We start from the raw sequence: 26390 nt of genomic DNA, 5'->3' as shown, positions 1-26390 counted from the left end.
GCCGACAGCTATAAAACTGCTGTGTACCACAACGTCGAAATACATTAACCCCGAAAAAATGTAATTGCAAGGACTGCCACAAAGGTTAGGTTAGGTAAGCTTAGCACACAAATTCATTCAGTTGTTTTTCAATTTTGCTCCTGTGCCCCCCCCCCCCCCCACCCCACCCCCCGCAGCAACATTTTTCGGCGTTGCTGTATTTCGGCGGTTGTGGGTACGCAGCAGTTTTTCTAGCTGTCGGGCGTTGCGGTTAAATTTGGCATTTCGGCGTTATTGTACGTTCGGCGTTGTGGTAACGACTCGTCCGAACACACACTGCACCTGTGTGCTGGGGTCCAGGTACTCTGTGCAGCTGAGTACCGGGTCCAACAAGCACTCTGTGCACCTGAGTACCGGGGTCCAACAAGCGCTCTGTGCACCTGTGTGCCGGGGTCCAGGCACTCTGTGCACCGGTGTGCTGAGGTCCAGGCACTCTGTGCACCTGTGTGCCGGGTAAAACAAGCACTCTGTGCGCCTGTGTGCCGGGTAAAACAAGCGCTCTGTGCGCCTGAGTACCGGGGTCCAGGCACTCTGTGTGCCGGGGTCCAACGAGCACACACTGCACCCGAGTGCCGGGTGGCCGGAGGGACGGGTGAGAGGTGTGTGGTGGTGGATGCGCTGACACGCTGACGCGGACCGCCGGCTCGTGTTGCAGATGAGGACGACCCGTCCCGCTCGCTGGCGTGCCTGAGCGACGCGGCCTTCGGCACTGCGGCCGGCGAGGCCATGTGGCTGCTGGACCTGTCGCCGCCCGCCCTCGCGCACCAAGGTACCGCACCGCTGTTGTCTGTGCATCTTGTATTTGTGCTGTTCAACTATTGGAAAAGTCTACACGTTTATCTGTATTTACTGTAAACATAAAAATCTTGACCCAAAATACATGTTAGGGAATATTATGTGGTGTATATATCCTGTTGACAACAGCAATTTTTGCTTAATTTGTGTTTTTTTTTTTTTGTGTTCTTGTTTTTTGTAGTTTTCTTCTACAGACATTCATGTGCTTAGCAATGGCGTATGTCCAGAAGCTTACATCAAGTCGTTAATGCAGTGTGTTACATTCCTGCAGAAGAAATAGATGTGGGTTAGTTATATTTGATTGCTTGTTATATTTTGTTAGTTCGCTTTTGAGGCATGCGGTAAAATGAAATGGTGTGTGTTGGAAGCGGACGGACGGACGCGCTCCGGCCGCTGATTGGTCGGCCGTGGGCGGAGCGCCTTCCGGCGCAGGAATAGACTCATTAAAGTGTCCCCCGGGGCCTGGGAGCAGCGGGAACTGAGCTGCGAGGTGCCGGCGCGTGTGAAGCCGACACGCCAGGGTTCTCAGGGGCGTGAGCCCGTGGCGTCCAACTGCATGGTGACTGGCTGTCACTTTCATCTTTGAATATATATACTGTATAGAAGTCGCCAGCCCAGGTTAACATTTCTAATACGGTTTTGAGGTAGTTGGTTAATTCACCGCCGCAATCGCCAACCATCTCTAGGGCATCGACTTGTGGTGGTCCCTAGCGGACAAGTGTCGAACTCTTCAAACACCCCTTCCCCCCTCCCGTTGAACGACCTTGAGCTGCAGTGAATGATTGATGGGGGATGCGGGGAATGACAGCGGGCGACAGCGCTGCGCTCTAACGTGTAAATAACAACTAAGACGATACAGGACGTTACGGCAGCGCACTGCAGCGGTGAAGTTCCCAAGCTGCTCATCATACGCTTCTGAAAAACGTAGAGTAAATCCTATCCACTCGCGACTTCTATACAGTATATATATTCAAAGCTTTCATCAAACACACGCCGAGGCACGGAAACGGGAGACGGAATCTCCGGGAACATTATCTCTGTTGCGTCTCTGCTGCTTCCACAGCGGCGCGGAAACGTAACGAATAGCAACCAATGAGTTTGCATTCCAAGGTTACATAATATTTAATAATTTAAAGAAATATATATATATGCTCTAAATATATATTATGCTCTAAGACCAAAGCTTGCGCAGAATTCACATTTATAATAATAAAAAAAATAAACCATAAAGTCAACATAGAACACTAGATATGCTTGCACTTGAAACAGTTTTTAACGTATTTAGAACATTAGGGCTACCACCGTAGCTCAGTACTTGGCTTCTATTGGTCGCACGGAGCTACGTGAACGGAAGAGCTCGCCGGGCTAATCCGTACGAGTCCATCTACGTCTGCGTGCTATTGTAGAAACTCTGTTACGTGAGCTCCGTCTCCTTTACGGTGTCGCCGTAGAACAGGCCTCCTAATAGCTAAACAAAGACGTTTTCAAATTACTGGCGGCATCCACTTTTTTTCCCCACCCTAGTCCATTTGAAATGTTACATTTTTTTTTGGCCTTAGCGTGCGTTTGCCAGAGGACGCAAATTTATTTTATTTTTTTAGATATGATGAGGGGGTTATTGTCAAGTAAATCCAAGTTTGTGGGGTTTCAACCCTTGTCCCACGGCCGCCATCTTGGAAAAAGAAGTTCAGATAGTTTTTACGGTTTATCTGCCAAACTATAGGTCTCACAAAAACAATTATTTAACATTTTTTGTTGCAATTAAAATTATCTACAACTTTTGTCCAGTAACTTTTAGTCGTAGAACCATAAATAAAGTTTTACCTAAGCGATAATCCATAAACGTTTGAGAAAAAAATTTATATTTGTCGATATAACTTTTTTCTAATCATTTTACAAAAAAAAATGATATCACACCATTTTTATAGATGTTTTAAAAGGAACAATTTTTATTATAAACATTTTAAAATTTATGTATTAGTTAAGGTTTTACAGCGCTACGAAACGAATACTATTCTTCAGTATTAATAACTATACATAAATATAAATATTAATGATTTGCCATAATTTTTAATCATCTTGTTATTTGTTTTATGATAAACTTTTTAATTATTGATAATGCAATATTGTTATTAATTAATTATTGATATGACACTCCATCACAAACTTTGGAATTATTGATTTTTAAAATAATTTCAAATCATTGAGAGTGTCATTACCGAGAATAATGCGCAGGTAGAAAATACCCAAGTGACCTTTTGGGAATAAAAGAACATCTGCCTGCTATTATTATTATTATTATTATTATTATTATTATATTTTGTTGGAGTTGTCCTTCGACTTTCATATTTCATTTGTCTACATATTTCGCTACGTGCGGACGTATTTCATTGTGTTTTCAATTGTGAAAGACGTTTTTAATTATGAAAACTATCTTCATATCTAAAAAAATAAAATTGCGTCCTCTGACAAACGCAACACCAAATGTAACTTTACAATGGACTACATGCCAATATAGACACGCTGCAAAACCTTCAACAAGGCACTAAGCACTAGACGCTGCTTGTAGCTCATGCTGCTGCAGCTGATGAAAGAAGAAGAAAAAAACATTTTCTACTCATGTGTGACGTGTCCCCTGGTCCTTACCACCCTCCATGTAGCCCACGCCACTGGTCCCAGAGGCAGATGTGTGGGGGAAGGATGCGGTTGCCCTCGTCCTGAAACAGGAAGCTACTAGTAGAACAGCCGGGGTTATCGTTGGATGTGTGAGTGTAGTGGCGGGGGAGGTGGGGGAAGCGTGCTTGGAATGTCGGGGGAGGGGGTAGCGGGACATTAAGTCCTGTTTAACGTATCCTGCCGCGTGTCGTGAGGACTTTCACGCACTCTCGTGTCCTTTATGATCTCTCCTTCGCCCGAGACCCCAACTCCAGGGTTGTTCTTCAACGGCTTGAAGGTCCGTGCCACTTTTGAAATTATGGTTTTTTGTAACAATTCAACTAGTTGTAACAACACCTCGTGTGTTATTGCGAATTTATTGCACAAACATTGTGTTTGATATAAACTTTAGATGCAACTGAAATCAAATGGTATTCCTTTTTGTCTACTACAGGGTGACCACCATCTTTCAATTTCGGAAAAATCTGATAATATGCGCGAGTTTCCGCCGTCGTGTGGGGAAAAAAACAAACTAGAATTATGCTCGAATAATTTGTTGCCGCCAGAAATATCCCTCGTTAAAAATGTGTTTAAAAATTCAGGTTAGTTTGAGCCTAGAGTTTTTGGCGATATTAGAACATGAAATTGATATTAACCGAAACGGCCTGACTGGTGGCAAATATATTTTACAGCGATTTCGGCAAGTCGGATTTGATTTTAATGACCTCGGCCAAACGTAACATTGGTGGCTGATCACAAAAACAAATTTAACACCTGTATTGTCCTTGCACATTTCGCATTTTTAAAAATTGCAGTGTTGTTATTTTGCAGTGGTCTTAAATAAATGCCTACTTATTGGAACGTTTTATTACGAGATGTTAATTTTACCTTAAATAAGAGTATAAGAAATTTTAGTATTTTGTATTCTTTGACGTTTCGTTGTATTCCGTGATAAATTACATAAGAATATGTACCGTAGTTGTCCATAAAGTGAACATGTTGGTGTATCGTGGTTACTGAAATGTCGGGGAGACGTCTCGTGGTTACTGGAGTGTCGAGGAGAGGTGTACGGTGGGCGAGGTCTCGTAAGAGGGCCGTGTGTTGCAGACTGCGGCAAGCTGCTGTGTTTCCGCTACTACAGCGGCGTGACGCTGGCGTGCCTGGCGCAGTCGGAGCCGGCGGCGGCGCAGTTGCGCGACATGGGCGGCCGCGGCCGGCGGCGCGAGCTGCAGGCGGACGTGCTGCGCCTGCTCGCGCCCAGCTCGGAGAGCGACTCGGAGCCCGAGGCCGCCGCCGACGCGCGCCGCCACCGCGCGCTCAGGAAGAAGTCGCTCGCGAACGGCCACCGGCGCGCCGCCGACGAGTCGGACAACTCCGACGGCGCGGCGTCGGCCGACCTGCAGACGTGGAACTCGCACGAGTGCGCGCGGGGCTCGCTGGAGCCGCGGTACTACCCCATCTGGACCGGGGCCTCGGTGTACGAGACGCTGTACCCGCTGCGCGACGACCCGCCGCCGCCGCCGCTGCCGCCGCGCGCCTTCCCGCCGCGTGCGCCCGCGCAGCACCGGCCCTTGGAGCGCACCCGCGCGCTCTTCCCCGGGGACCCGCCCGAGGTGTGCCGCCGCCACAAGCCCGCCACGCCCTCGCTGCCGCCCCGGCCGCGCAGGCCCGTCAACCCCGAGGACGCCTTCGCCTTCGAGATCGTCGACACGGACGAGCTGAGGGACGACGCGGCGGGGGCTTCCAGCCAGGACGAGGACCGCCCAGCGCGCCCCGCGCAACTGTCTGTGGGAGCTGCCACCCCCCCGGCGGGCGCGCCGCTCGCCACCCCCGAGCAGGACGGCAGCCTCATGGACAGCTCCTCCGCCGAGAACCTGCTGGACGACGACGAGGACTCGGTGTTCATGACCCGCGAGGAGGAGGGCGCCGTGGGGGCGGTGCTGCTGGCCTTCCAGCAGAGCGTGAGCCCGCCGGACCTGCAGCCCTCCGTCGTGCTCACGGCCGTGGAGCCCTGCCCCTGCCCCTCGCCCCAGGAGCCCGCGGAGGCCTCGCTGCTGTCCGTCCCCGCGCCGCCGTCCCCGCCGCTAGCCTCGCCCGCCTCTCCCCACTCCGCCGCCACGGACTGCAGCACCAGCTCGTCGGGCGCCAGCACCATGGTGCGCAGCAACCACAGCTCGAGCACAGACTCGCTGGCGGAGCCCCAGGAGCTGTCGCCGTCCAGGAGCCACAAGCCCCTGTCCCGGCAGGCGAGCCACCCGCCCTTCCCGCTGCTGCGCCAGTGCCCGCCCACGCCGACCCACCACGCGCGGCCCGTGGAGCCCGCGGCGTCCCAGGCGCGCGTCCCTGCGCTCGGGCACCTGGCGTCCACCCGCCTGCCCTCCATCCCCGAGCGCACCGCGCGCAGCCAGCGCCTGGAGCTGCCCGCCGACGAGGAGAGCCTGCCCCCCTGTGAGTGGCTCCTTTTACCAACAGCCTTCATTTCTGGATAGTTTGGTGTCGATACTGATAGTGGCCGTTACTAATACCTGGTTTGGTCGGAGAAAGTTAAGCAATTATTGAAGAATGTGTTGAGTTTAATATTATACTGAATACCTCTTCGTTGGACCTTGCTGAGGTTAAGGGCACTGTAACCAGTTGCTAGATTCTGGAATCTCTTTCAACTTAGCAAGTAAAGTAGTGAAATATATTATTCACCAATTATTGGCACAATAGTTACAAATCAGTTGTTTTGAGTGCCAAACCATACATCTAATGATATAACAGTATGTAGTTGAGAATCACAACCATGTATTCGAAAACCCTCAGTAGGAATAAAATATGAAAATTAAAAAAAAAATCAATAATGTCACCACTTGAATGTTTATGTTAAAAAATGTGTTGGCTATTAGCGAGGGTAAAACTCTTGTCGTAGTTTGGAGTGGCCATGCTGAAGGTGGTTTATTATTTACCTGAGGGTGAAGCAGTTGGCGATACTTGTGCAGACTGGGAGGCGAGGATCGACAGCCACGGCCGCATATTCTACATCGACCACGTGAACAGGATGACGACGTGGCAGCGCCCCACCTCCAGCTCCGGCACCCGCGCGCGGCCAATCAGCAACGAGTTGCAGAGACAGCAGTTGGATCGCAGGTAACTGCAAGGCCCACCTTTTGCTCCTCGCAAGTCTCACGAGCGTAGTATCTGTGAGTGTAGACCAATGAGGGGATTTTACGTTGACTCCAAGACTTAAATAATTTACCGTAGTGAGTAAGTAAGTAAGTAAGTAAGTAAGTAATTTGGGCTTACATCGGTAATTGTTTTGAATTAAATTTTTTTGACCATTTTGGACCAAGTATCCTCAGAGGCTGTTATCAATAATTTGTCATGCTGATTTGGTGAGAATCATGATTTTCGACCCCAGCATCCCGGCATGAGTCGAATTAATGAGCTTGAGTCATTATCTTAGTGGTTCAGTTACCACTAAAATCTTAGAGGTCCCGTAGCTTTAAACCTCGGGACATAACAGTGCAACGTAACATTCCATCAAAGAAACCAAACTAGTGGTCCACAGAGTTTTTTTTTTTTTTTTTAAATTGTATTTACCAGATGCTGACATTGTTCTTCACTTTTGTGAGTTGCTTGGATTATCTAACTGAACAAACATGATTGCCTTCAATTATGTGCTTCAAATCTAACTCATTATTTTTATTCACCCCATTAAGCTTATCAGGGCAAAGATGGGATTACAAACAAAACTTACCCAATTGTTTACATTTTAAATTGTACAAACATCTATGCATTACCTGTAATTGAAACCCGAAACCACTTACACAGGAACTATGCTATGGAAACATAAGTAAATAATATTTTAAAATTGCTGTAGGAGAAAGTTGTTATCTTACTAATATAAAGCTCAGTTGCTGTTCAAACTAAATGACAATAAATCAGGTGTTTAGGAGAGGTTTTTTTTTTGTGTAACTGACCCCTTGCTGTTTAAGAGACACTCTTAGTTAGGGGTGTATTTGTGTTAGTGAGGCGGAATAATACGTGTGATGCTCGGTGGTGCTTATGGAGCAGTGTTGCCTCTAAGCTCAAGACTTCTGAACTGGTGCACAGTCTTCTTGTTGTGCGTAGGGCAACTGTGTGATTGTGATTTGGTGCCCATAACATTTTATGCTTGCGAAATGGTGATAAAGGTGTAATGCTAGTCCCTTATATGCTTTTAAGATTCTGTATTGGTGTTTCATGCTTAAAAATCATTCTAAGAAAGATTGTTTAATATGTAACATCGCCAATTTTAATGAGTCTTTTTGGGATAGAGGGATTTACTCTTATCTCTGAAACCACTGGAGTAAATTCTTGAAGGGAGGGGTTGGGGAAAAGGGGGGGGGGGGGGACGTAGTGGCCGGCATTCATATCTCTCGACCGTCTCATTCGTTTTATATGGGGAGTCATGAGTTTTTCTCAGATGAATCCATGCTTGTTCTGTTCCATACACAAGCTATTTATTTCCTTTTCACGAATCTGCCCTTACAGCTTCTGTCACTGGATGTTCTTGCTCTCTAGCATCGAACCGGAAACCACCAATGCAGTTCAACCTGTGACTCACTATACTCAATAACTATCATTCTACTGTACATGTCAATCTTATGCACTTTTCGGTACTACTATCATTGTTCTCGCTCTCTTTAAAACGTAACTCTCTCTGCACACGTCCAACTGCTAGTCTTCATTGTACGGTAGGTAGTGAATGACCTCTCTCGCTTATTATTTGAATATATGGATTTGAATAAGAATATATTTAATGAAGTTGGATTTAAAAGTAAATTTAATAATAGTGTTAGTTTGATTTTAGCTCTAAAATGAGTACATATCACCCGTCACACTCAATTTATTCGAGATAAGTCGTAACAAAGTAGATGTAGTGGAAATTGATTCCTGCACGATGGCTGGTGTGTTGAACGTCGCGCACGCCTCAAGCGGCGCAAGGCCACGGGCAGTCGAGGCAGACGCACTGTCTCCCGCCGCAGACTACCTTATAATTAGGGACCGGAAAAATTCGCGGGTCCAATGACCTGTAGGATGAACTCCATAGTCCTACGTACACTCTGTCAAATGTCACCCACTCATTTGCTGCTGTCTTGCGGAGACGTCCCAAAGTAGCAGCATGTGATTCGATAAAGCTTTGGTTGGGTGTTTCTCATTGGCCCAGAGTCATCCAGGTGAGTTGTGAGCCAATAGCAGAGGCAGCACTGAGGTATAACAATTTGTATTTTAGTCTATTGCGAAATGAATTCGCAAATTTTTCCGGTCTCTACTTATAATATTTCCAATAATAAATTCCCTTGCAGCACTCCTGTAACTTGTCAAGCTGTGGAATGGTGGGTGTGTGTCTGGTGTCGGCGAGTGTTGGCGAGTGTCGGCGTGGTGTGTGCAGGTACCAGAGCATCAGGCGCACCATCACGTCACGGCGGCTGGAGGCGGACGACGCCGCGCCGGACTCTGCCGGCGGCTCGGAGCCGCAGCAGCAAGGCGCCGTGCACCACATGCCGGCCGTCAAGTTCATCTGCCGGCCTGACTTCTTCTCCATCCTGCACACCAACCAGGTGGGTATGGCCCCCTCGCTCGTCCCTGGTGTCCCCCCAGTGACGTCACTGCCCACCAGAGGTTTGGTGAGAGGAGCACCACTCTGTATGGATAACTTTTCCAACCATCTCAATTTTAATTGAAAATAATATTACATTAAAGGGTTATAACAAGGTAATGTTTGTCAGAAAAATTTGGAGTTATACACTGTTAACTAGTTTCTTTCTCCCACCGATTACATGCCACTAAAAATTTGCAGGTTTAAAAATAAAAGCCTTGTTCTTTTATTTCTTTAAAATATTTTAATAATTGCTTTTTTATTTTAATTTTAGATGACACACTTTAAATAACTTTAAAACCAGCATCTTTTACTACCCCTTTCCTAACGTCCAATGGAGATGGGTGGAAAAATTGGTGTTGGTTGACTGATACAACTTGATGGGTTCAGCTATCTACAGGATAGACTCCACAGTCCTGTGTGTGCTCAAGACTCGTCTCTTATTGGCTGCTGGACCATGGCTGATGGCAAGGAAACCTGAAACAAGGTTTTTCGAGAAATCTAGAGAATCATACATGCAATTGCCTGGAGTGATTCAGAAACCAGTGGTAAACCAAAATGAAGTCGACTGGTCTGGACTTTAAAGCTCAGATCTTCCTGAATGTAAGTCCGGTGTCGTACCATTGCCATTTCGCTCTTTCGCTCGGTAACGTCCAGTGGTGAACAGTTGTTGCTTCTTTATAACAAAAAAAAAGCTGAAAGAAATTAATTTTTGTAAAGTAAACATTCACAGGAGCATATTTACTCACAGGCTTGTGCATATAGAAGAGAGACACAAATATAAAATCAACACTGGAAATTGTTGCTGATTAATTTTTTTCTCGTAGTAAAAATTTGGTTAATTTGTAGGAATCAGGGGGAAATCCATTTTTTAACATGAATATAGAACCTGAAGAAAATACATCAAAAAATAAATAAATTGATGTGCAGCGGAAAAAAATAAACGCATTCTATTTGTGGCAGTGACATCTGAGAACCTGTTTACATTTAGGTATAACCTGAGTAGCTGTTTGTTTGCCTAGCAAATCTGTTTGGATTTTTATGATAAATGGAATACGAGAAATTAACTTTGGGTTGGGGCATAATGTCTGTCTGTATCAGTTGTTGAACTGTTCGGAAGTTCCCAGTGTCATATCTTAGCTTTTTAATCAGGGGAAAACCCAGAGGAAACTCACAAGAGTCAGGGAGTCTGCCTTGGTGGGAGGAAAAGTGATCTAACCACAGAACCATCATTATCCCAGCTGTGAATGAGTCGCTATATAATTTTTAAAGCAGGGTTGGCTGATTTAAACCACAATGGTTTAAACCACTGTATAAACCAAAATATATTTTTTAATGTATTTTTAAAAAGAATATCATAATAAATTTTAATGAAAGGTCTAATTCCACTCTAATAACAACAAAACTTTGTTCATTAATTTTTTTGTGTTACAGGAACAAATAATTATATACTAATCAAGATCATATCATTTAAATTATCTGAATAAGTTGTAAATTATACCCAGCTAAATACTACTCTAAAATTATATTAATTAATAAAATTTAGTCAAAAAAGGAAATAACAAATTTATTATTTAAAAAAAATTATATTTTTTGAGAAGTCTCTGACTGTACTGTGAAGCCCCTTTCTGTGGGAAACATCCATTCTATGGAGAACCAACCCTTTTCCTGTGGGGAAATACCGGTAAGTACCGGCTTTTCCGGAAAGTAAAAATAAAATTACGAAAATACCATTTTACAACACTAGAGACGTTCCTGTATTTACCGTGAAAACAGTGTTAATAAATTGCTACTAGTTTCTGAGAAATCTCATTTTTTTGCTCACATTTCAATATCTGTGCATTGCCGCTGCCGTCGCCATTAATTGTTTACCCGTGTCAGTTGTATGTTTGTTCTGAACAGCTTCCAATATTGATAATGGTCGATTATGTAAGGCTAGCTACATTAAAAATACTTTCAAACATTGTGGACTGTTGTCAATTAAAACTAGTAACATTCAACAACTTCCCTATTCATTTTCTTTATTGTTATAATTTGAATAATTCAATCGTAATTTAAAGTATATGGGATTGTGTGTGTTCTTCATGTACTATTGAATTTCACACTACATATATTCACAATATTTGACACTACACCAATATCATTATTTTATTACAATTAGATATTCCGTGGGCTGGAATAGGCACATTGACATGAGATTTTGCCTACAGCCAGAGTAGTGCCATCCAATCCCACGCCCTACTTTATGGGGCTGATTATAATATTTTAATGTAATTTTTACATCACTTACGTAAATATGAATTGTTTGTTACTATGCGATTCAAAACGCTATTTCCAATTAAATGTCAAAAAAAAAAAAACTTTCTTTATTCAATGATACTTGGACAAACAACCAAAAACAGAAAATATAAATATTAAAATTTCCCTACAACTGCAATGCACCATCATATTAACTATATGTACGATAAAACAATGCCGTTGACTAAAGTTCTCCAAAATAAACACACAAACCGACATGGGTAGACAACTAATGGTGGGCAGTGGCATTGCACAGACATTGAAATGTGAGCTAAAAAAATGGGATTTCTCAGAAACTAGAAGGAATTTATTAATGCTGTTTTCAGTGTAAGTTCAGGAACGTCTCTAGTGTTAGAAAAATTGTATTTTCGTAATTTTATTTTTACTTTGCAGAAAAGCCATGACATAGGATATTTACAGAAATACCCTATCTGTGGATAAGTTCCAGTCAGATGTGCAGATTTGCTGGACTTGAGTTCTTTGATGTTGTATGGCTTTCATCTGAACATGTTGAGAACCAAAGTAACTAATGTATTAAAAAAAAACTGGTCTAAACAAAAAAAATCCAGTTTTTTTTTAAAATACCTGGGTTTTTTTTTTGACAACCCTGTTTGCAAGATGTTGCACGTGTAGCTACTGTTGTCTTGCAGGATGGTGGTTGATGCTGACTCCAGCTATGGCTTGCTTGGTATTTCAGTAAAGGAGACTTGTTTTTTAAACTTGCTTGTTAGTGTCGTCGAGTGTGTTCTGAGTAGGTGGAAGCGTGTGGTTTGTAAACAAGTGCTGTGTCTCGTTTCAGGAAGCGCTGGTGCTGTACAATCGCCACACCTCGCTGAAGCACATGCTGTCGAAGATACGGCGTGACCCACACGCCTTTGAGCGCTACCAGCACAACCGGGACCTGGTGGCGCTCGTCAACATGTTTGTGGACGCCTTGCGAGACCTTCCGCGCGGCTGGGAGACCAAGTTCGACAGGAACGGCAAGGTAGGCTGAGACTGCACCCTTTCCTGGCTTAGTAATTACACCTGGACAGTAAAAGATTAATGTACCGAAAACACTGAAGTTTGAATGAAACCACATTTGGTTTCATTTAAATAAACATTTCATATAATTTATCATGTTACTGTGACACATTTGGTTTAGAATTTACTTTTCTCTACAATTTCTTAAGACATTCCTGTGCTTATAATGAGTTTAATCAATGCATCATTACTGAGTAAAATTTAACTAAGCATATGCAGTCTATAGACATATGATTAATATACATAGTGTTAGTTTGTGTTTTCTCACAAACATATTTTTGAACGGATAAGTAACTTGGTTATTAGTTGTACTGTTTAATTACCGCTCTATCTGAAAGCAATGTATGTAGTTATATCACATTTGAAATTTTAGGTACGTATGTAGTTTTTTTACTTATTGCTAGAATTTTTTACTAACTAAGCAGACAGCAACGTAATACATTAACTAACCCTTTGATAGTAGTTTGTTTGATAATCATGCAGAAGGTTTGTGTAGTCAGCTCTTGTTGCATCTGCTCTCTTCGTCTGTACTTAACTGCACTCTTGATTGGAATTCTGTTTGTGTGAGCTTGTTGTAACTAATGTGCTTGTGTAGCTAGCTGTGTTTGTGTGCGTGTGTGTCGGCTCACGGTGGCGGGGGGGGCTCTTCTCTGTCGCTGTTTTCCAGCAATTCTTCATTGACCATACGTCCAAGACCACCACTTTCATTGACCCACGCGTGCCCACCGAATGTCCCTACCTGAACCCCCACAAGCTCATGTTGCCCGGCACGAGGAGACGGAGCCGCAGTGCGGGCGAGGAGGAGCTGGGCCACTCGCGGGTGAGTAGCAGCGCCGTGTGACACTACCTTCCCCCTCCTGCCTCCTGTAGTCGTGGCAACGTTAACGTGCTTACGTTACGGAAGAAGTCACTGGCATGTCGTCGCCAGCGCGTCAGCGCACTCAAGAACTACTGCCCGCTCCGTGGTGTAGTCTTGGACTGTTGTGTGGAGACAGCATCAATGCAACAGCAGTTTCCCATTCGTATCACAAAAATTAACATGTATACTCTTTTATGTACCAGTTTCTTGATAATTAAGAGAACTTGATACAAAGCAATAGCCCCATTATAATTTTTGACGTGTAAACGTCTAATAAATCGATGAACGCTGGCTGCACACACGAAAAAGGATGACTCGTTGTCCCGTTACACACATTGTCCCGTTACGCTCATTGTACGCTTGCGCCGCATCTATCTCTCTTCCACTCGATTGGAACAACCATCAATTTGACTTTTTTGAGGCACATTAAACTAGAAACACTCGCATTTGTTTCCTACTTTTCCTATCATCGTCCTATCCTTAACAGAATAACACAGATTGGAAGAAGTTAAATAGCAAACATGTATAAAAGTTATAGTTAAAAAAATTTCCTCGGTTAAGTAATAAACATATTTGAATTAATGAGTGCAAATAAAAGTAAATTTATCAATTAAATTGTAGATTTCATTTCACTTCGTTTTTGTATCCATACAAAATAGTGATAATTTAATAAAAATGATTCAATTTTATTCATAAAAGTATGCAATCATTTCATCAATGTTTTGTTATGACGTCACGTTAAACTATGATTCATAAACTGACTTTACAGACAACCAATTTTTTTTTTTTTAATGTTAAAATTTTAAGTATTAATAGTGTGGAGACTCAAATTTATGGACATGTAGTATTTTTCTCTGAGCCGAAATCTCTGCAGACAATTCAGTTATCTTGCCACAGACGCGTGGGCACAAGCCTTTACTTGAACATGCTTCCTTGAAATAATATTATGCCTGAAATAACACTATTGCAGTTTTCATTTTAGCTTTACCCAAACGGGCCATGGTAAGTCTGTACCATGCCATGCGGCCCCACACTTCAAGAGCTCACGATGAGCGACAAATTCAGTCGAGCGGCACTGTTTAAATTAACAACCTGCCTGGAAGCAGTTGATGATGATGATGTTGCAGCAATGTTGATATTAAGTGCAGCAGTCTCCCGAAACATCAAGCCATTTATTTTTTTTGTTTTCTCATGGTTTCATGGTATGGGACAACCCTGCATGAGTTAATGTAACCATATTCAGTAAATATTGTAGCTGTTTCTGTACTTTCGTCAACACATCATGCCATTTCGTTGCATTGTCTCCTCCATTGAAATTCCATCTTCTGTCTTTTCTCAGAGTAAACATGAAGTGTGCAAGCCCTGGATCTTGTATTGTAGCAGTTGGCAATCAAACATATGTACTTGCCTTTGTGGTGTGTGGTGTGCAAGCTATTTACATACTTTTCTGCATAAATTTTAGTTTAATACTATATATATGTGTGTGGGTTTAATTTCAGAGTACTGTGTGTGGTGGGGATTTTAGTGTTTAGTAAAATTATTAATTATGTCTGTACTTGTGTATGTTGTCTACTTTGGCGGTCATGGTGGCAGTGTATTAGTCTTCTAAGAAAAACTCTTTTTTTTTAAACTGTTCTTTAGTGTATTGCTTTGCGATGTAACTCTACTCACTTATTTAAATGTTATGGTAGTGTGATAGTAGCTTCTGACAAAAAATGCAATGCAGTTTATCTGCCTAGTGCATCTTTTGCAATATTGAATTTTTGAGTATGAATAACATTATTTGATTTGTGGTTATAAAGCTTAAAAATATTTGAAAATACTTAGTTCTTATACATGTGGTAATGTCTTTCAGAAAAGGTACTGCATAACTTTGCTTGTTTTTAATGCCTGCTAGACATTTTTACATGTTACATAGTTTTTATTGTGAATATAAAAATTTTAAAAACGGGGTTAACTTAGAAGTATGTTATGGATTTTGAGTGGGATTTAGTGGTTTCATGCTAGAAATATTCTCAGAAGTAACCAAGTAATGTGTGCTGTTTCGTACCTTTGCAATAACTTGCATGCATATTCTCAGGAGTAAACAAGTAATATGTGCTCTTTTGTATCTTTGCAATAACTTACATGAAAGGTTAATAAATTTCTTAAGTACGTAGTCTTGTCTTAATAAATATATGAATGCAGGTGTGTGGGCTGTTTTACTTGTTGAGAAAAGGAAACATTCAAGAGCACGATGTTTAGGAATAGAGAACCATTGGTAGATACACAGAAAGGTTTACAGCAACTAACATTAACTACTAACTTTAGTTTTTACAATACACAATGATATTCCTGGCTATGGAGAAGGCATGTGGCAGTGTGAGAAGACAGTTTGCTATGGAAGAAGCTGGGATTAAAGAAGAGTGAGGAGTATGTATAAGGGAAACAGTAGCTGTGCGAGAACTGGTAGAGAGATAACGAAGTGGTTCAAATAAGCCAGTGTCGTGCATTGTAGCAGGGTAGTGTATTGCCCCCACTGCTATTTATCATAGTGTTGAAGAGGATTATAAAGAGTAGAAGATAAGATTGAAGCAGGAAAAATGAAGACCATGCTAGTTGCTTCTGATTTAATGATATGGAGGAAAAAGGAAGGTGAGGTGCAAGAGCAACTAATAGCATGAAGTGAGAAAGTGAGGAAATGTGGTAAGAGACTCGGCACTAGAAAGAGTGAAGTGATTGTATTGACGATGACCAAAAATATAGTAAGGAGATGCATTGAATTAGGTGGTATTGAGTTGAAACGGGTATATCTTCAAGTATTATTGGAGGGAAGGGGCCACATCCAAGAGGAAAGAGTAAGGATAGTACAATAAGAAAATGCATTCTACAGGTTTGTGAGAGATTTTGTATGGAAGAAAGTGTTGTCTTTAAAATGTGAAGAGTATTTTGGTAGTTACGATGCAAGAGAGGATAAGGAATGAGATGGTGAAAGCAAGCACAGGAGTACAGGACTTATATGAGATCATTGAAAAAGCAAGGGTGAGATGGTATGGTCATGTGAAGAGAATGGGAAAAAAGAGGCTGCCCAGGAAAATGATGGAGTTGAAGTACACAGGAAGGAAGGCCCCAAGGAAAACCAAGGAGAAGGTGTGAAGAGCAGATAGTTAAAGAAGTGCAGGAGAGAGAAGAAGAATGGAACAGAGTGAAGGATGAGGGATGGTGGAGTGACAGTGGAAGATGGAGGCATTTTTGCTGACACAACTGCAGGCTGGAAGCAGTCGATGATGATGATGATGATGGTGGTGGTGGTGATGATGATGATGATGATGATGTTGTTGTTGAATCTTTTCAGAAATAAAGCTTAAATATGTTACATAAGCTACCAAGTTTATTTAAGTTTATCATACAGCACACATATTTCAATCATTTCTTTAATGTTGCAGAAACATTACAATGTTTAGTAAGATAACACAATTATGGACAATATTACATTTCTGTTGTCATGTTACCTGAGCCTGCTGAGCCCTATGTACTGTAAAGCAACCGGAACTGTTATGCTTCCGTCAACATGTTGCAACCTCCCATCTATGATGGAACCTCTTAGAAGTACAAGCAAGAGAGGACTAACATAGACAAATGATCCATTCAACACCATTACACGGTAAACAGGGACCCCAGTTTTCTTGTTTATATGCTTTAAGCTTTGCTAGATGTGCACGACTGTTGTCGAATTCAATATCAGCTAATTTATGTTGTTTTAAACTAATCAAGTTTTGTATTCCAAGCTGGTGTTCAAAATGGGTTAATTGGAGAATGTGGAAGCTTCAATAAGCTCTCTCAAATGTCTGTACCATACTGAGATGTGATAGCTGCAAATGTGTATTTGGGATTCCTATGTACAAATTTAAATGTGCAGTATCTGTAGTTGTTCAGTTATTAACGGACAAGGTTGCTCTTCCTCAAAATTTTTACTTAAGGCTTGGTGGGCAAAATTCAAACATTTTGGTTTTTTCATCCTGGAACCATAATCAATCCTTTGATTATAATATATATATTTTTTTTAATGTTTGTCAGTGAGAGTTGGCAGTACAGTGAAATAAAGAATTTGTTGTATTTATATCTCAGTTTAAAAAAAAATGAAAAAGAATGCTCAATTAAGTTGCAAATAAAAAATATTTTTTTTTTGTGAAAACATTACAAGTTTTAATCTCTTGATTTGTTGAGGGAAGTAATGTCAGCCGATTGGCAATTACAAATAGAAACTTTGAACGTGGGACCGTGTAAAAATCATCTGTCTTCTACAACTCTGTCTCTAGTCTGTGGCTAGGTTCGCAGACAAATCACCATCTTCGTGTCTGTGCACGAAGTAATGCTCCTGTTTCCCTTGTCCGTTCCACTTCACTCCTCTCTGATAACCACTGTATCGAAGCACTGAACTTTTACAAATAGAAACCCTTTACTTGGGACCATGTGAACATCATCTATCATCTACCATCTACAACTCTTGTCTCTAGTCTGTGGCTAGGTTCGCAGACAAATCACCATTTTCCGTGTCTGTGCACGAAGTAATGCTCCTGTTTCCCTGGGCTGTTCCACTTCACTCCTCCCTGATGACCGCGGTATCGAAGCACTGAACTATGCTTCTCGTGGAGTTGCGAGTGACGTGGTGGCTGGTCCGTGCGGCAGGCCCCGGTGCCGCCTCCGCGCCCGCCGCTCGGCTGCGCCTGCGCGGTGAGCCACGCGGCTGTGCCCCCCGCGCCGCGCGGCCCCCCCCGCCCCGGAGATCCCCACCGCCTACAACGAGAAGGTGGTGGCGTTCCTGCGGCAGCCCAACATCGTGGACATCCTGAAGGAGCGGCACCCAGCCGTGGGCACCGCGCAGAGCCTGCGCGACAAGATCAACGCCGTGCGCGTGGACGGCACGCTGGCGCTGGACCGCCTCAGCGACGACCTGGACCTCACCATCCTGCTGAGGTGAGTGCGGGCTTTCAATACTCACATACCATACAGAAGTCGCCAGCCCAGGTTAAAATTTCTAATACGGTTTTGAGGTAGTTGGTTAATTCACCGCAGCAATCGCCACCGTCTCTAGGGCATCAACTCGTGGTGGTCCCTAGTGGACAAGTGTCGAACTCTTCAAACACCTCTTCCCCCCCTCCCGTTGAACGACCTTGAGCTGCAGTGAATGTTATGGTGGGGGGTGCGGGGGAATGACAGCGGGCGACAGTGCTGCGCTCTGACGTGTACATAACAACCTAAGACGATACAGGGCGTTATACGGCAGCGCACTGCAGCGGTGAAGTTCCCAAGCTGCTCTTCATACGCTCCTGAAAAACGTAGAGTAAATCCTATCCACTCGCGACTTCTATACAGTGTATATATATATTCAAAGGTGCGGGCGACCTCGACTTAATTCCCGGAGACGTCCGTCACGCTTGCGTCATCCATCGTCGGTGGTGGTGGTGGTGGTGGTGGTGGTGGTAGGATCAGCAGTGCAACATCATTGGTCGACAACGTCACGCCAGGTCTGTTGGAGCCAGGGGCGTAGCCAGGGGGGTGGGGGGGTTTAGGGGTTCAACACCCCCCCCCCCCCCCCAGCACCAAATCTTTAATTAATTTCTTATTCATCACTCAAACGAATTTCATATTAAAATATTAATAAAAAAAATTTACCATTACAATATTTAAATTTCAGAACAGAAAACTGCTAAAATAGCACTATTTTACACCTTAAAATCCAAATTTTCTCGCGATTACGAACGCAACACATTCATTGTTAATGTTAAATCTGAATATTGATGGTTTAGTGAGTGCTAAAACTAGGTACTGTAAATTTAATGAATTGGAGCTGTGTTATATTCTATATCAGTTGGTGATTTGAAGAAGACTGGCTATTTTATTGAACTATAATAAGCACGAAATAGGCTGCATTTTGGAAAACCAATCAATAACTCAAGTTCAACTTCAATAATAGATTGAGGTTAAGTACTGGTGTTGAAATTTTGTTTTGTAAATATATAATTTAATGTTTTCCATGGCAATACACAGGAGTAGCTACAATGACAGCACATTAATTAATACTATTTTTTTAATTAGAATATTCATAAAGCTTGTCTTCCAGAACTTTTAAATGTTTTGATTTTTTAATAAAAACAATAGTTATTTAAGTTTTTGGATTTACTGTTTCAACAATAAAATCTATTCACGAACATATTAATGTTCAGTAGTGGTTCATTAGTTGATGTCATTGATTTATACTGGAACTTACATTACTATTTATAAAGAAACACATTCAGCATGTTGGTTCATAGTCGTGAATTGTGGTGCGTATTTTGATAGTTCGTGGAGAATACTGCATATCTCTTCAGTGTGTTCATAATCAGCCTGCAGGCATTGTAAAGGCTCTTGAGAGAGAACAAGTTACTGCTTCTTTTGAGAGAGAACAAGTTACTGCTTCTTTTGAGAGAGAACAAGTTACTGCTTCTTTTATAATAGAATAACCTTGTATAATTCATACTGGCATTTCTTTAAGCCTATTGGCCAAGAATGTAAATCTCCATTATTTGAGTGACTGTCTAGACACTAATTAAAGGAGTGCTTATTTTGAGTAACATAACCATAATGTAACCATGTTCATTTATCTGAATGCTGAGAAGAAAAAAACAGAATCCTGTAGAGTAAGATGTTTTACAAAATAAAAATTTATGCTTAAATTATTATACAGAAGAAGTTAAAGTTAGCACCAAGACCATGCTGTACATTTTTTGTTTTATGTATTAATATAGAGCACTCATACCATTGTGTTCAAAGTTCAGTTTTAATATGCCTGCAACACCATTTACCAAAAAAAAAATTTTTTTTTTTTTTTTTTTTTTTTTATTAAAAAGATGTCCAAGATTAATGTGTTGAAGTATCATCTTTGAATATATATCGTCTGTCATTTGTAAGAAGGGGCTAACCTACAAAACATAAACTTTTCAGGAGAGCAGAAAAACAAAATGAGCACACTGTAATGCATCACTGTATTTTAATTATTTATGGTTAGCCCCTGTCATATCTTAAAAACTATTAGAAATACAGTTATCCCCTTCTTACAGACCATGAAGGATGAAAGAAAACATGTATTTCTGCAGTTAACTCATTTTCAACAAAAATGTAAGATGGCCCCTTCTTACAAATGACAGACGATATACTGTATAGAAGTCGCCAGCCCAGGTTAAAATTTCTAATACGGTTTTGAGGTAGTTGGTTAATTCACCGCCGCCAATCGCCACCATCTCTAGGGCATCGACTTGTGGTGGTCCCTAGCGGACAAGTGTCCAACTCTTCAAACACCCCTTCCCCCTCCCGTTGAACGACCTTGAGCTGCAGTGAATGAGGGTGGGGGGTGCGGGGAATGACAGCGGGCGACAGTGTTGCGCTCTAACGTGTAAATAACAACTAAGACGATACAGGGCGTTACGGCAGCGCACTGCAGCGGTAAAGTTCCCAAGCTGCTCATCACACGCTCCTGAGAAACGTAGAATAAATCCTATCCACTCGCGACTTCTATATAGTATATATATTCAAAGGTATCATAGGGCATTCCCTATTACTAGCGAAGAAACCTGAAAATAAATAAAAGTTTTAAAATATCAAAAACTTTCTCTCCTGAAAAGTTTTAATTTTGTGACATGGTAGGCCTACTCCTTTTAAGTACTAAATTGTAAGTTTTATTTCAGTTAATTCCTGTAGTTAGTATGTAATTTATAATGGTCTGAAGGTAAGTCAAAGGAACTAGGATGTTCGATTAAATTTTAAACTATAGGGTTCAGGGTATCAATTTTGATATCTTTGTGTTTGTTTTTGCAGTGTTAGTATGTACTGCATGTTGTCTGGCATGGAAGAAAAGATAAATCGCATGTGTATGAAGTTAGTATACAAAATAAAAATTGTATATTTTTCATACTTTTAATAGCTCTCAAAAAAAAATTATCTGTAGGCATTATTTACAACTATCAGCACCTCATGCATTAAATTGGTGAAGCATTTTTTTTTTCTTGCTCAGTATTTGCTCTCTAGAATTTTTTCCAATTTGTAAAATTTAAACTTGGTAGCTTATTTAAGGTAAAATCAAAATTTTTTTGGTTAAAAAAAAAGTTCTGTTTATCACAGACATTTAACTTATGAAATTTCTCACTAATTGCCTTATTCAGTCATTTCTTTAATTTTGCAGAAACATTACATTACAATGTTTGGTAAGGTAACACAGTTTATGCAAGGAGCAAGTGACTCCATGAGACGCGGCGGTGTGCCCCGGGTGACTGCTATAGTCGGTTTTTTTTTTTGGGGGGGTGGGGGGGGCGCCGTGTCTTCAGCACGAAGCCCACGGCGATAGGGTCATTATTCTCAAATTAATTCTTAAGATCATTTAATGTAAAACAAATATCTGCATTTCAATGTCACGTCGATGCCTTAGCGTGAAGCCCACAGCAATAAGGGTCATTATTCTCAAATTAATTCTTAAGATCATTTAATGTGAAACAAATATCTGCATTTCAATGTCACGTCGATGCCTTAGCGTGAAGCCCACAGCAATAAGGGTCATTATTCTCAAATTAATTCTTAAGATCATTTAATGTAAAACAAATATCTGCATTTCAATGTCACGTCGATGCCTTAGCGTGAAGCCCACAGCAATAAGGGTCATTATTCTCAAATTAATTCTTAAGATCATTTAATGTGAAACAAATATCTGCAATTCAATGTCGCGCCCATGCCTTACTCGGGACTCGAACCCGTAAGCCGGCCACGCTACGGAGGTCGGCTGGGCCGACTGAGCCGGCGGGGTCAGTGGTCCGCCACTTGGCGGTTGCGCATGCGGGCGACAGATGGCTCTGCGGTGCCGTGCGGGCGACAGGTGGTCCGTGCGAGGCGCCGGCAGATGTCCCTCCGCAGTGGCGGGCCACAGCGGTTACCTCTTTTACTGCTGCCGTGTCTCGAGCAAGGCTCCCACAAGGTCCAGCCCCGTTTATTGAAGTTATACTTCTAATGCTACTTCCAACAAGGTTGCGGCGTTAAACGTTTAACGCTACCATGGAGAATTATTTGCATGCAATTAAAAACTATTTTTAATGATGCCAAAGAAGTCTAACTTCTCACGTGCGTACCTAAGTACACGCACCCATTTTTTTTTAATCTAATATACATACTCGCTGTGGTTATTTTAAAGTAAATTAATTTTATAAATAAAGCTTAGTTTGGACTTATAAAATAGTAACCATAATTTTACCCTGTATTTTCAGGTTAAATAACATTCTAAAAAGACTGTAGGTAATAAATATAACCATGCAATTATAATGTAGCACGTGACTATAATTTTTTTTTTTTGGGGGGGGGGGGGGAAGTCTCCGATTCTGGGTCCAGCGCCCGTAATCGAATGTGGAGGCCATGATCTCGCATGCTATATTATTTATATCACTAGTAGCCTTGAAGTTGAATCCATAACATTAAAAAAAAAATGTTTCGCTTTCCGTAAGTGCTGCTCAGAAGATAACACTTACAGATTTTCTAAAATGCCAACGTTTTCCTTATCTCCGCACAGAACTAGATGCTGACGCGCCGAGTGTATGTTCACGAAGTTGTGGCAGCTGCCATCTACTTGTAGTGTTTATCTCTCTTGATTCTGCGCTGCGTGCGGTTTTTTTTTTTTGACGTGACAACGTCTAATAAATCGATGAACGCCGGCTGCACGCACGAAAAAGTGTCCCGTAACGCACATTGTCCCGTTGCGCTCATTGTACGCTTGCGCCGCATCTATCTCTCTTCCAATCGATTGTAACAACCATCGATTTGACTTTTTCGAGACACATTAAACTTGAAACACTCCCATTAGTTTCCTACTTTTCCTATCATCGTCCTATCCTTAACAGAATAACACAGATTGGAAGAAGTTAAATAGCAAACATGTATAAAAGTTATAGTTAAAATAATCTCTTCGTTAAAGTAATAAACATATTTGAATTAATGAGTGCAAATAAAAGTAAATTTATCAATTAAATTGTAGATTTCATTTCACCTCCTCTTTGTATCTATACAAAATAGTGATAATTCAATTTAAATGATTCAATTTTATTCATAAAACTATGCAATCATTTCATCAATGTTATGACGTTGTCACGTTAAACTATCGTCCGTAAACCGACTTTACAGACAACCAATTTTTTATTTTATTTTTGCAAACGATCACATGCTCGTTCCTGGAAGATTTTTCTGACTTGAATGCACTGTAAATTGAAATGGCGGGAGTCCGTTAAATGTAACACTTTCATTTCACGATCCGAACTTCTTTTGAACTTTCTTAAGGTGGCCCGCCTGGCTGGTTACGAGCTCTAGATGCGTGGGGTTCGGTAATAGAATGTTGGCTGTTTGTAAACGGCGCGTTAACACCTGGCGGCCCCTCCAAGCGAGGCAACCTCAACATAATTGGCCGAAGTTTATGTTTTTTTTTTCCGTATCTTTAATGTAGCTATCCTAACCAAATCAACCGTCCACAATGTTTTAAAGTATTTATAATGTAGCTAACATAACCTAATTGACCACTAGTATCCCTTTTATCAACACCGCCATATTTATTTACAATGAACCAAAAAAAACGAAGATGCACGATCGGGAGTTTGGCTCTCTCGTCTGTGAAAAGAAGGATTCCCACATTCCATTAGGCGGCGTAAAACGTTGATAGTAAGAAAAAAACACGTGTTTTTTTTATTTCTTCGCAAGAAAAAGTCCTGGGTTTGGGACCGTATGAGATATCAAACAAAAAAAAAACATAAACATAACGTACAAAAAATCGGTTATTCGTCTGAAAGGAAATCTTAAGTGACTCTCCGAAATAAGGCTCTTCAGAACATGCTGGAAGACCGCGTTTCCAGAACAATCAGTCGCACCGGCGCCGTCCTGCGGAGTGGCTCAGCAGATAAATCAAGTGGTTTTCGAAAGTTGGCCGTTCCAGGAGTGAGTGGTCTGGGGCCCCGTGCCATTATGACGCGGTGTTGGCTGTTGTCACGCGCAAAGGGGGCTCGTGCTCGGGTGAAGACCTGGGGGGGGGGGGGGGGCAACGTGGACAAACTCCCCCTCCCCCCTGCGACCTCCCGGGGTCAACCCCAAGGCTGACCTGCCCCTGAGCACGTCTCAGCGTGCAGGGGGGGACACAGGGGAGACAATGATGTATCGCTAACAAGTGTCCGCTTTCAAATATACCTACTGTGCCTTTAGGCCAGGAACGAAACGACGCAAACCACGCCACCGACGAGAGAAAATCATGGGTCGTTTAAAAAAAAAATAACGAAAGTCGCAAGATTTCACCAACCCTGCGACTTTGAAATTTTTGAAACAGAAGAAAAATAAATAAAGTTCTTCCCCGGGCTTCGTTTTATGATCAATGTTTAACTTTTTAAACATTAGAAATTTTTCTTTGATTTTGTTTTAAGGAGTGGTATTTTCTTTTACTGTGCCTTATCGGTCGGAAATGGTTTGAATTTCTTTCAGAAAATATTAATTAATTTTACCTGGCATTTAAAAATTCTTAAATTTATTACGATTTCGACAGCCAAGAAACATGAAATGAGTTTTTGTGATAGAAATGCAAACAATATCATGAAGTAGCCAGTGGCATTGCAGTTAAACCTAAAAAGTTTCAGTTCAGCAATAAACCAAATTCTCCTTATTTGTACAACCCAAAAACGTTAAAAATGTAACTTCGGCAGCTAATTACGCAAAAAGTATGCGCTATGTATATTTTTTTATTTCGTGAAAGTTACACAATTGAAAAAGTCTAAAAGTTTATCAGTGATTAATATAAATATAAAATCATGACCTGAAATGGGAGGCACCCCCTTAACGAGTCATGTCATTTTAATCAAGGTTACTTTTAATTGGTGCGTATTGTGATGTATCTGTTAGGTTGCCAGATAGACGTTAGACGTGACGGGGAAGACAGGGGAACAGGCAGGCAGAAGGACGAGCCAAGGCATGCGAACCCGGGTGTGACACCGGAGTAAGAAGGCCCGGAGGCTGCGCCGCGCATCTCCGAGGAGGTTTAAGAGCCCCGGCCACTGCCCTAGCAGCAGGGCCGGATTTAGGGGAGGGCAACCGGGGCGAAAGCCCCGGGGCCTCCACAAACGGAGGGCCCCCACAAATCCTTTGATATTATTTTTTCGCTGTTTTACCTTTACCTACAGTACTCTGTACATACATGATTATATTATTGTTAAATATTAACAGAGATATTCATTAACACTAAAATTTTATTTCATATAATTCTTGTCTCTGATTATATTTATGTATGTTTTTTTAAATACTAAGAGAATCTACTTGATTTCAAAATAAATTATTTATTGGAAAACTCGACTGAAAAAAAAATTGTTCATTTTATTTGTAAAATAATTTGGGTCCAGGGGGCCTTCCGCTCCTCTGTTGCCCCGAGGCCTCCAGACCTCTGAATCCGGCCCTGCCACGCATCTCCGAGGAGGTTAAGAGCCCCCGGGCCACTGCCCCAGCACCGCCCTTCCCCCCGCCGTGTCGGCGAACCCGCGCCTGCGCAGGGCCGCCGTTCATTCCGTATTCGCGGCGGCGGGCGGGGCGTCCCGTTAGCGGCATTGTGCGCGCCGGCAGATTCCTCCGCATCCCCGCCTGGACCAGCCATTGTCCGGCGTCCACTACCCCTCCCTCTCCCTTCCCCCATCTCCCTCCACCATCGTCCGTCGCTATACACGAAAACCATTACTTGCACATACTTCTTTCTAAATCACTTTTTTATTTTTTTATTTTTATTTTTTAAAAGCAATCTTCGGGACTTGGCGTCCCCGCGGACGGCAACAGAACAGAAATTCAGATCTGTTGTTGTTGGAGAAGCCGTCGCAGCATTAGTAGACCGGGATGATTTTTCCTGGAAAGCAGAATCCCAGGGTGGATACGCCAGGGTTCGAACCTGCGGGCCCTCTGGGATGCGAGTATAGAGCCATGCCACAGCGCCACCCTCGTTCCGTGGGGGGGGGGGGGGGGGGCAAATCCACGGGGCCCGAGCACCAGATGCCCTTTTAAGACGTAAATGTCAAGTCTCGTTGTCAACATTACAAG

General features: G+C 42.3%; 1 protein-coding gene across 1 annotated transcript in view; it reads left to right on the top strand.

The window, feature by feature from the left end:
* LOC134536966 (E3 ubiquitin-protein ligase HECW2-like) overlaps positions 1-26390 on the top strand; it is a 165185-nt gene that overhangs the window by 76932 nt on the left and 61863 nt on the right. Inside the window, 8 exon segments of the mRNA XM_063377080.1 lie at positions 695-808; positions 4597-5937; positions 6471-6618; positions 8906-9074; positions 12210-12395; positions 13101-13253; positions 17961-18049; positions 18051-18248. Coding sequence (XP_063233150.1) covers positions 695-808; positions 4597-5937; positions 6471-6618; positions 8906-9074; positions 12210-12395; positions 13101-13253; positions 17961-18049; positions 18051-18248 — 2398 coding nt within the window.

This window comes from Bacillus rossius, chromosome 11, assembly GCF_032445375.1.
Source record: "Bacillus rossius redtenbacheri isolate Brsri chromosome 11, Brsri_v3, whole genome shotgun sequence".
Lineage (NCBI taxonomy): Eukaryota > Metazoa > Arthropoda > Insecta > Phasmatodea > Bacillidae > Bacillus > Bacillus rossius.
This window is presented reverse-complemented; position numbering and strand designations above follow the sequence as displayed.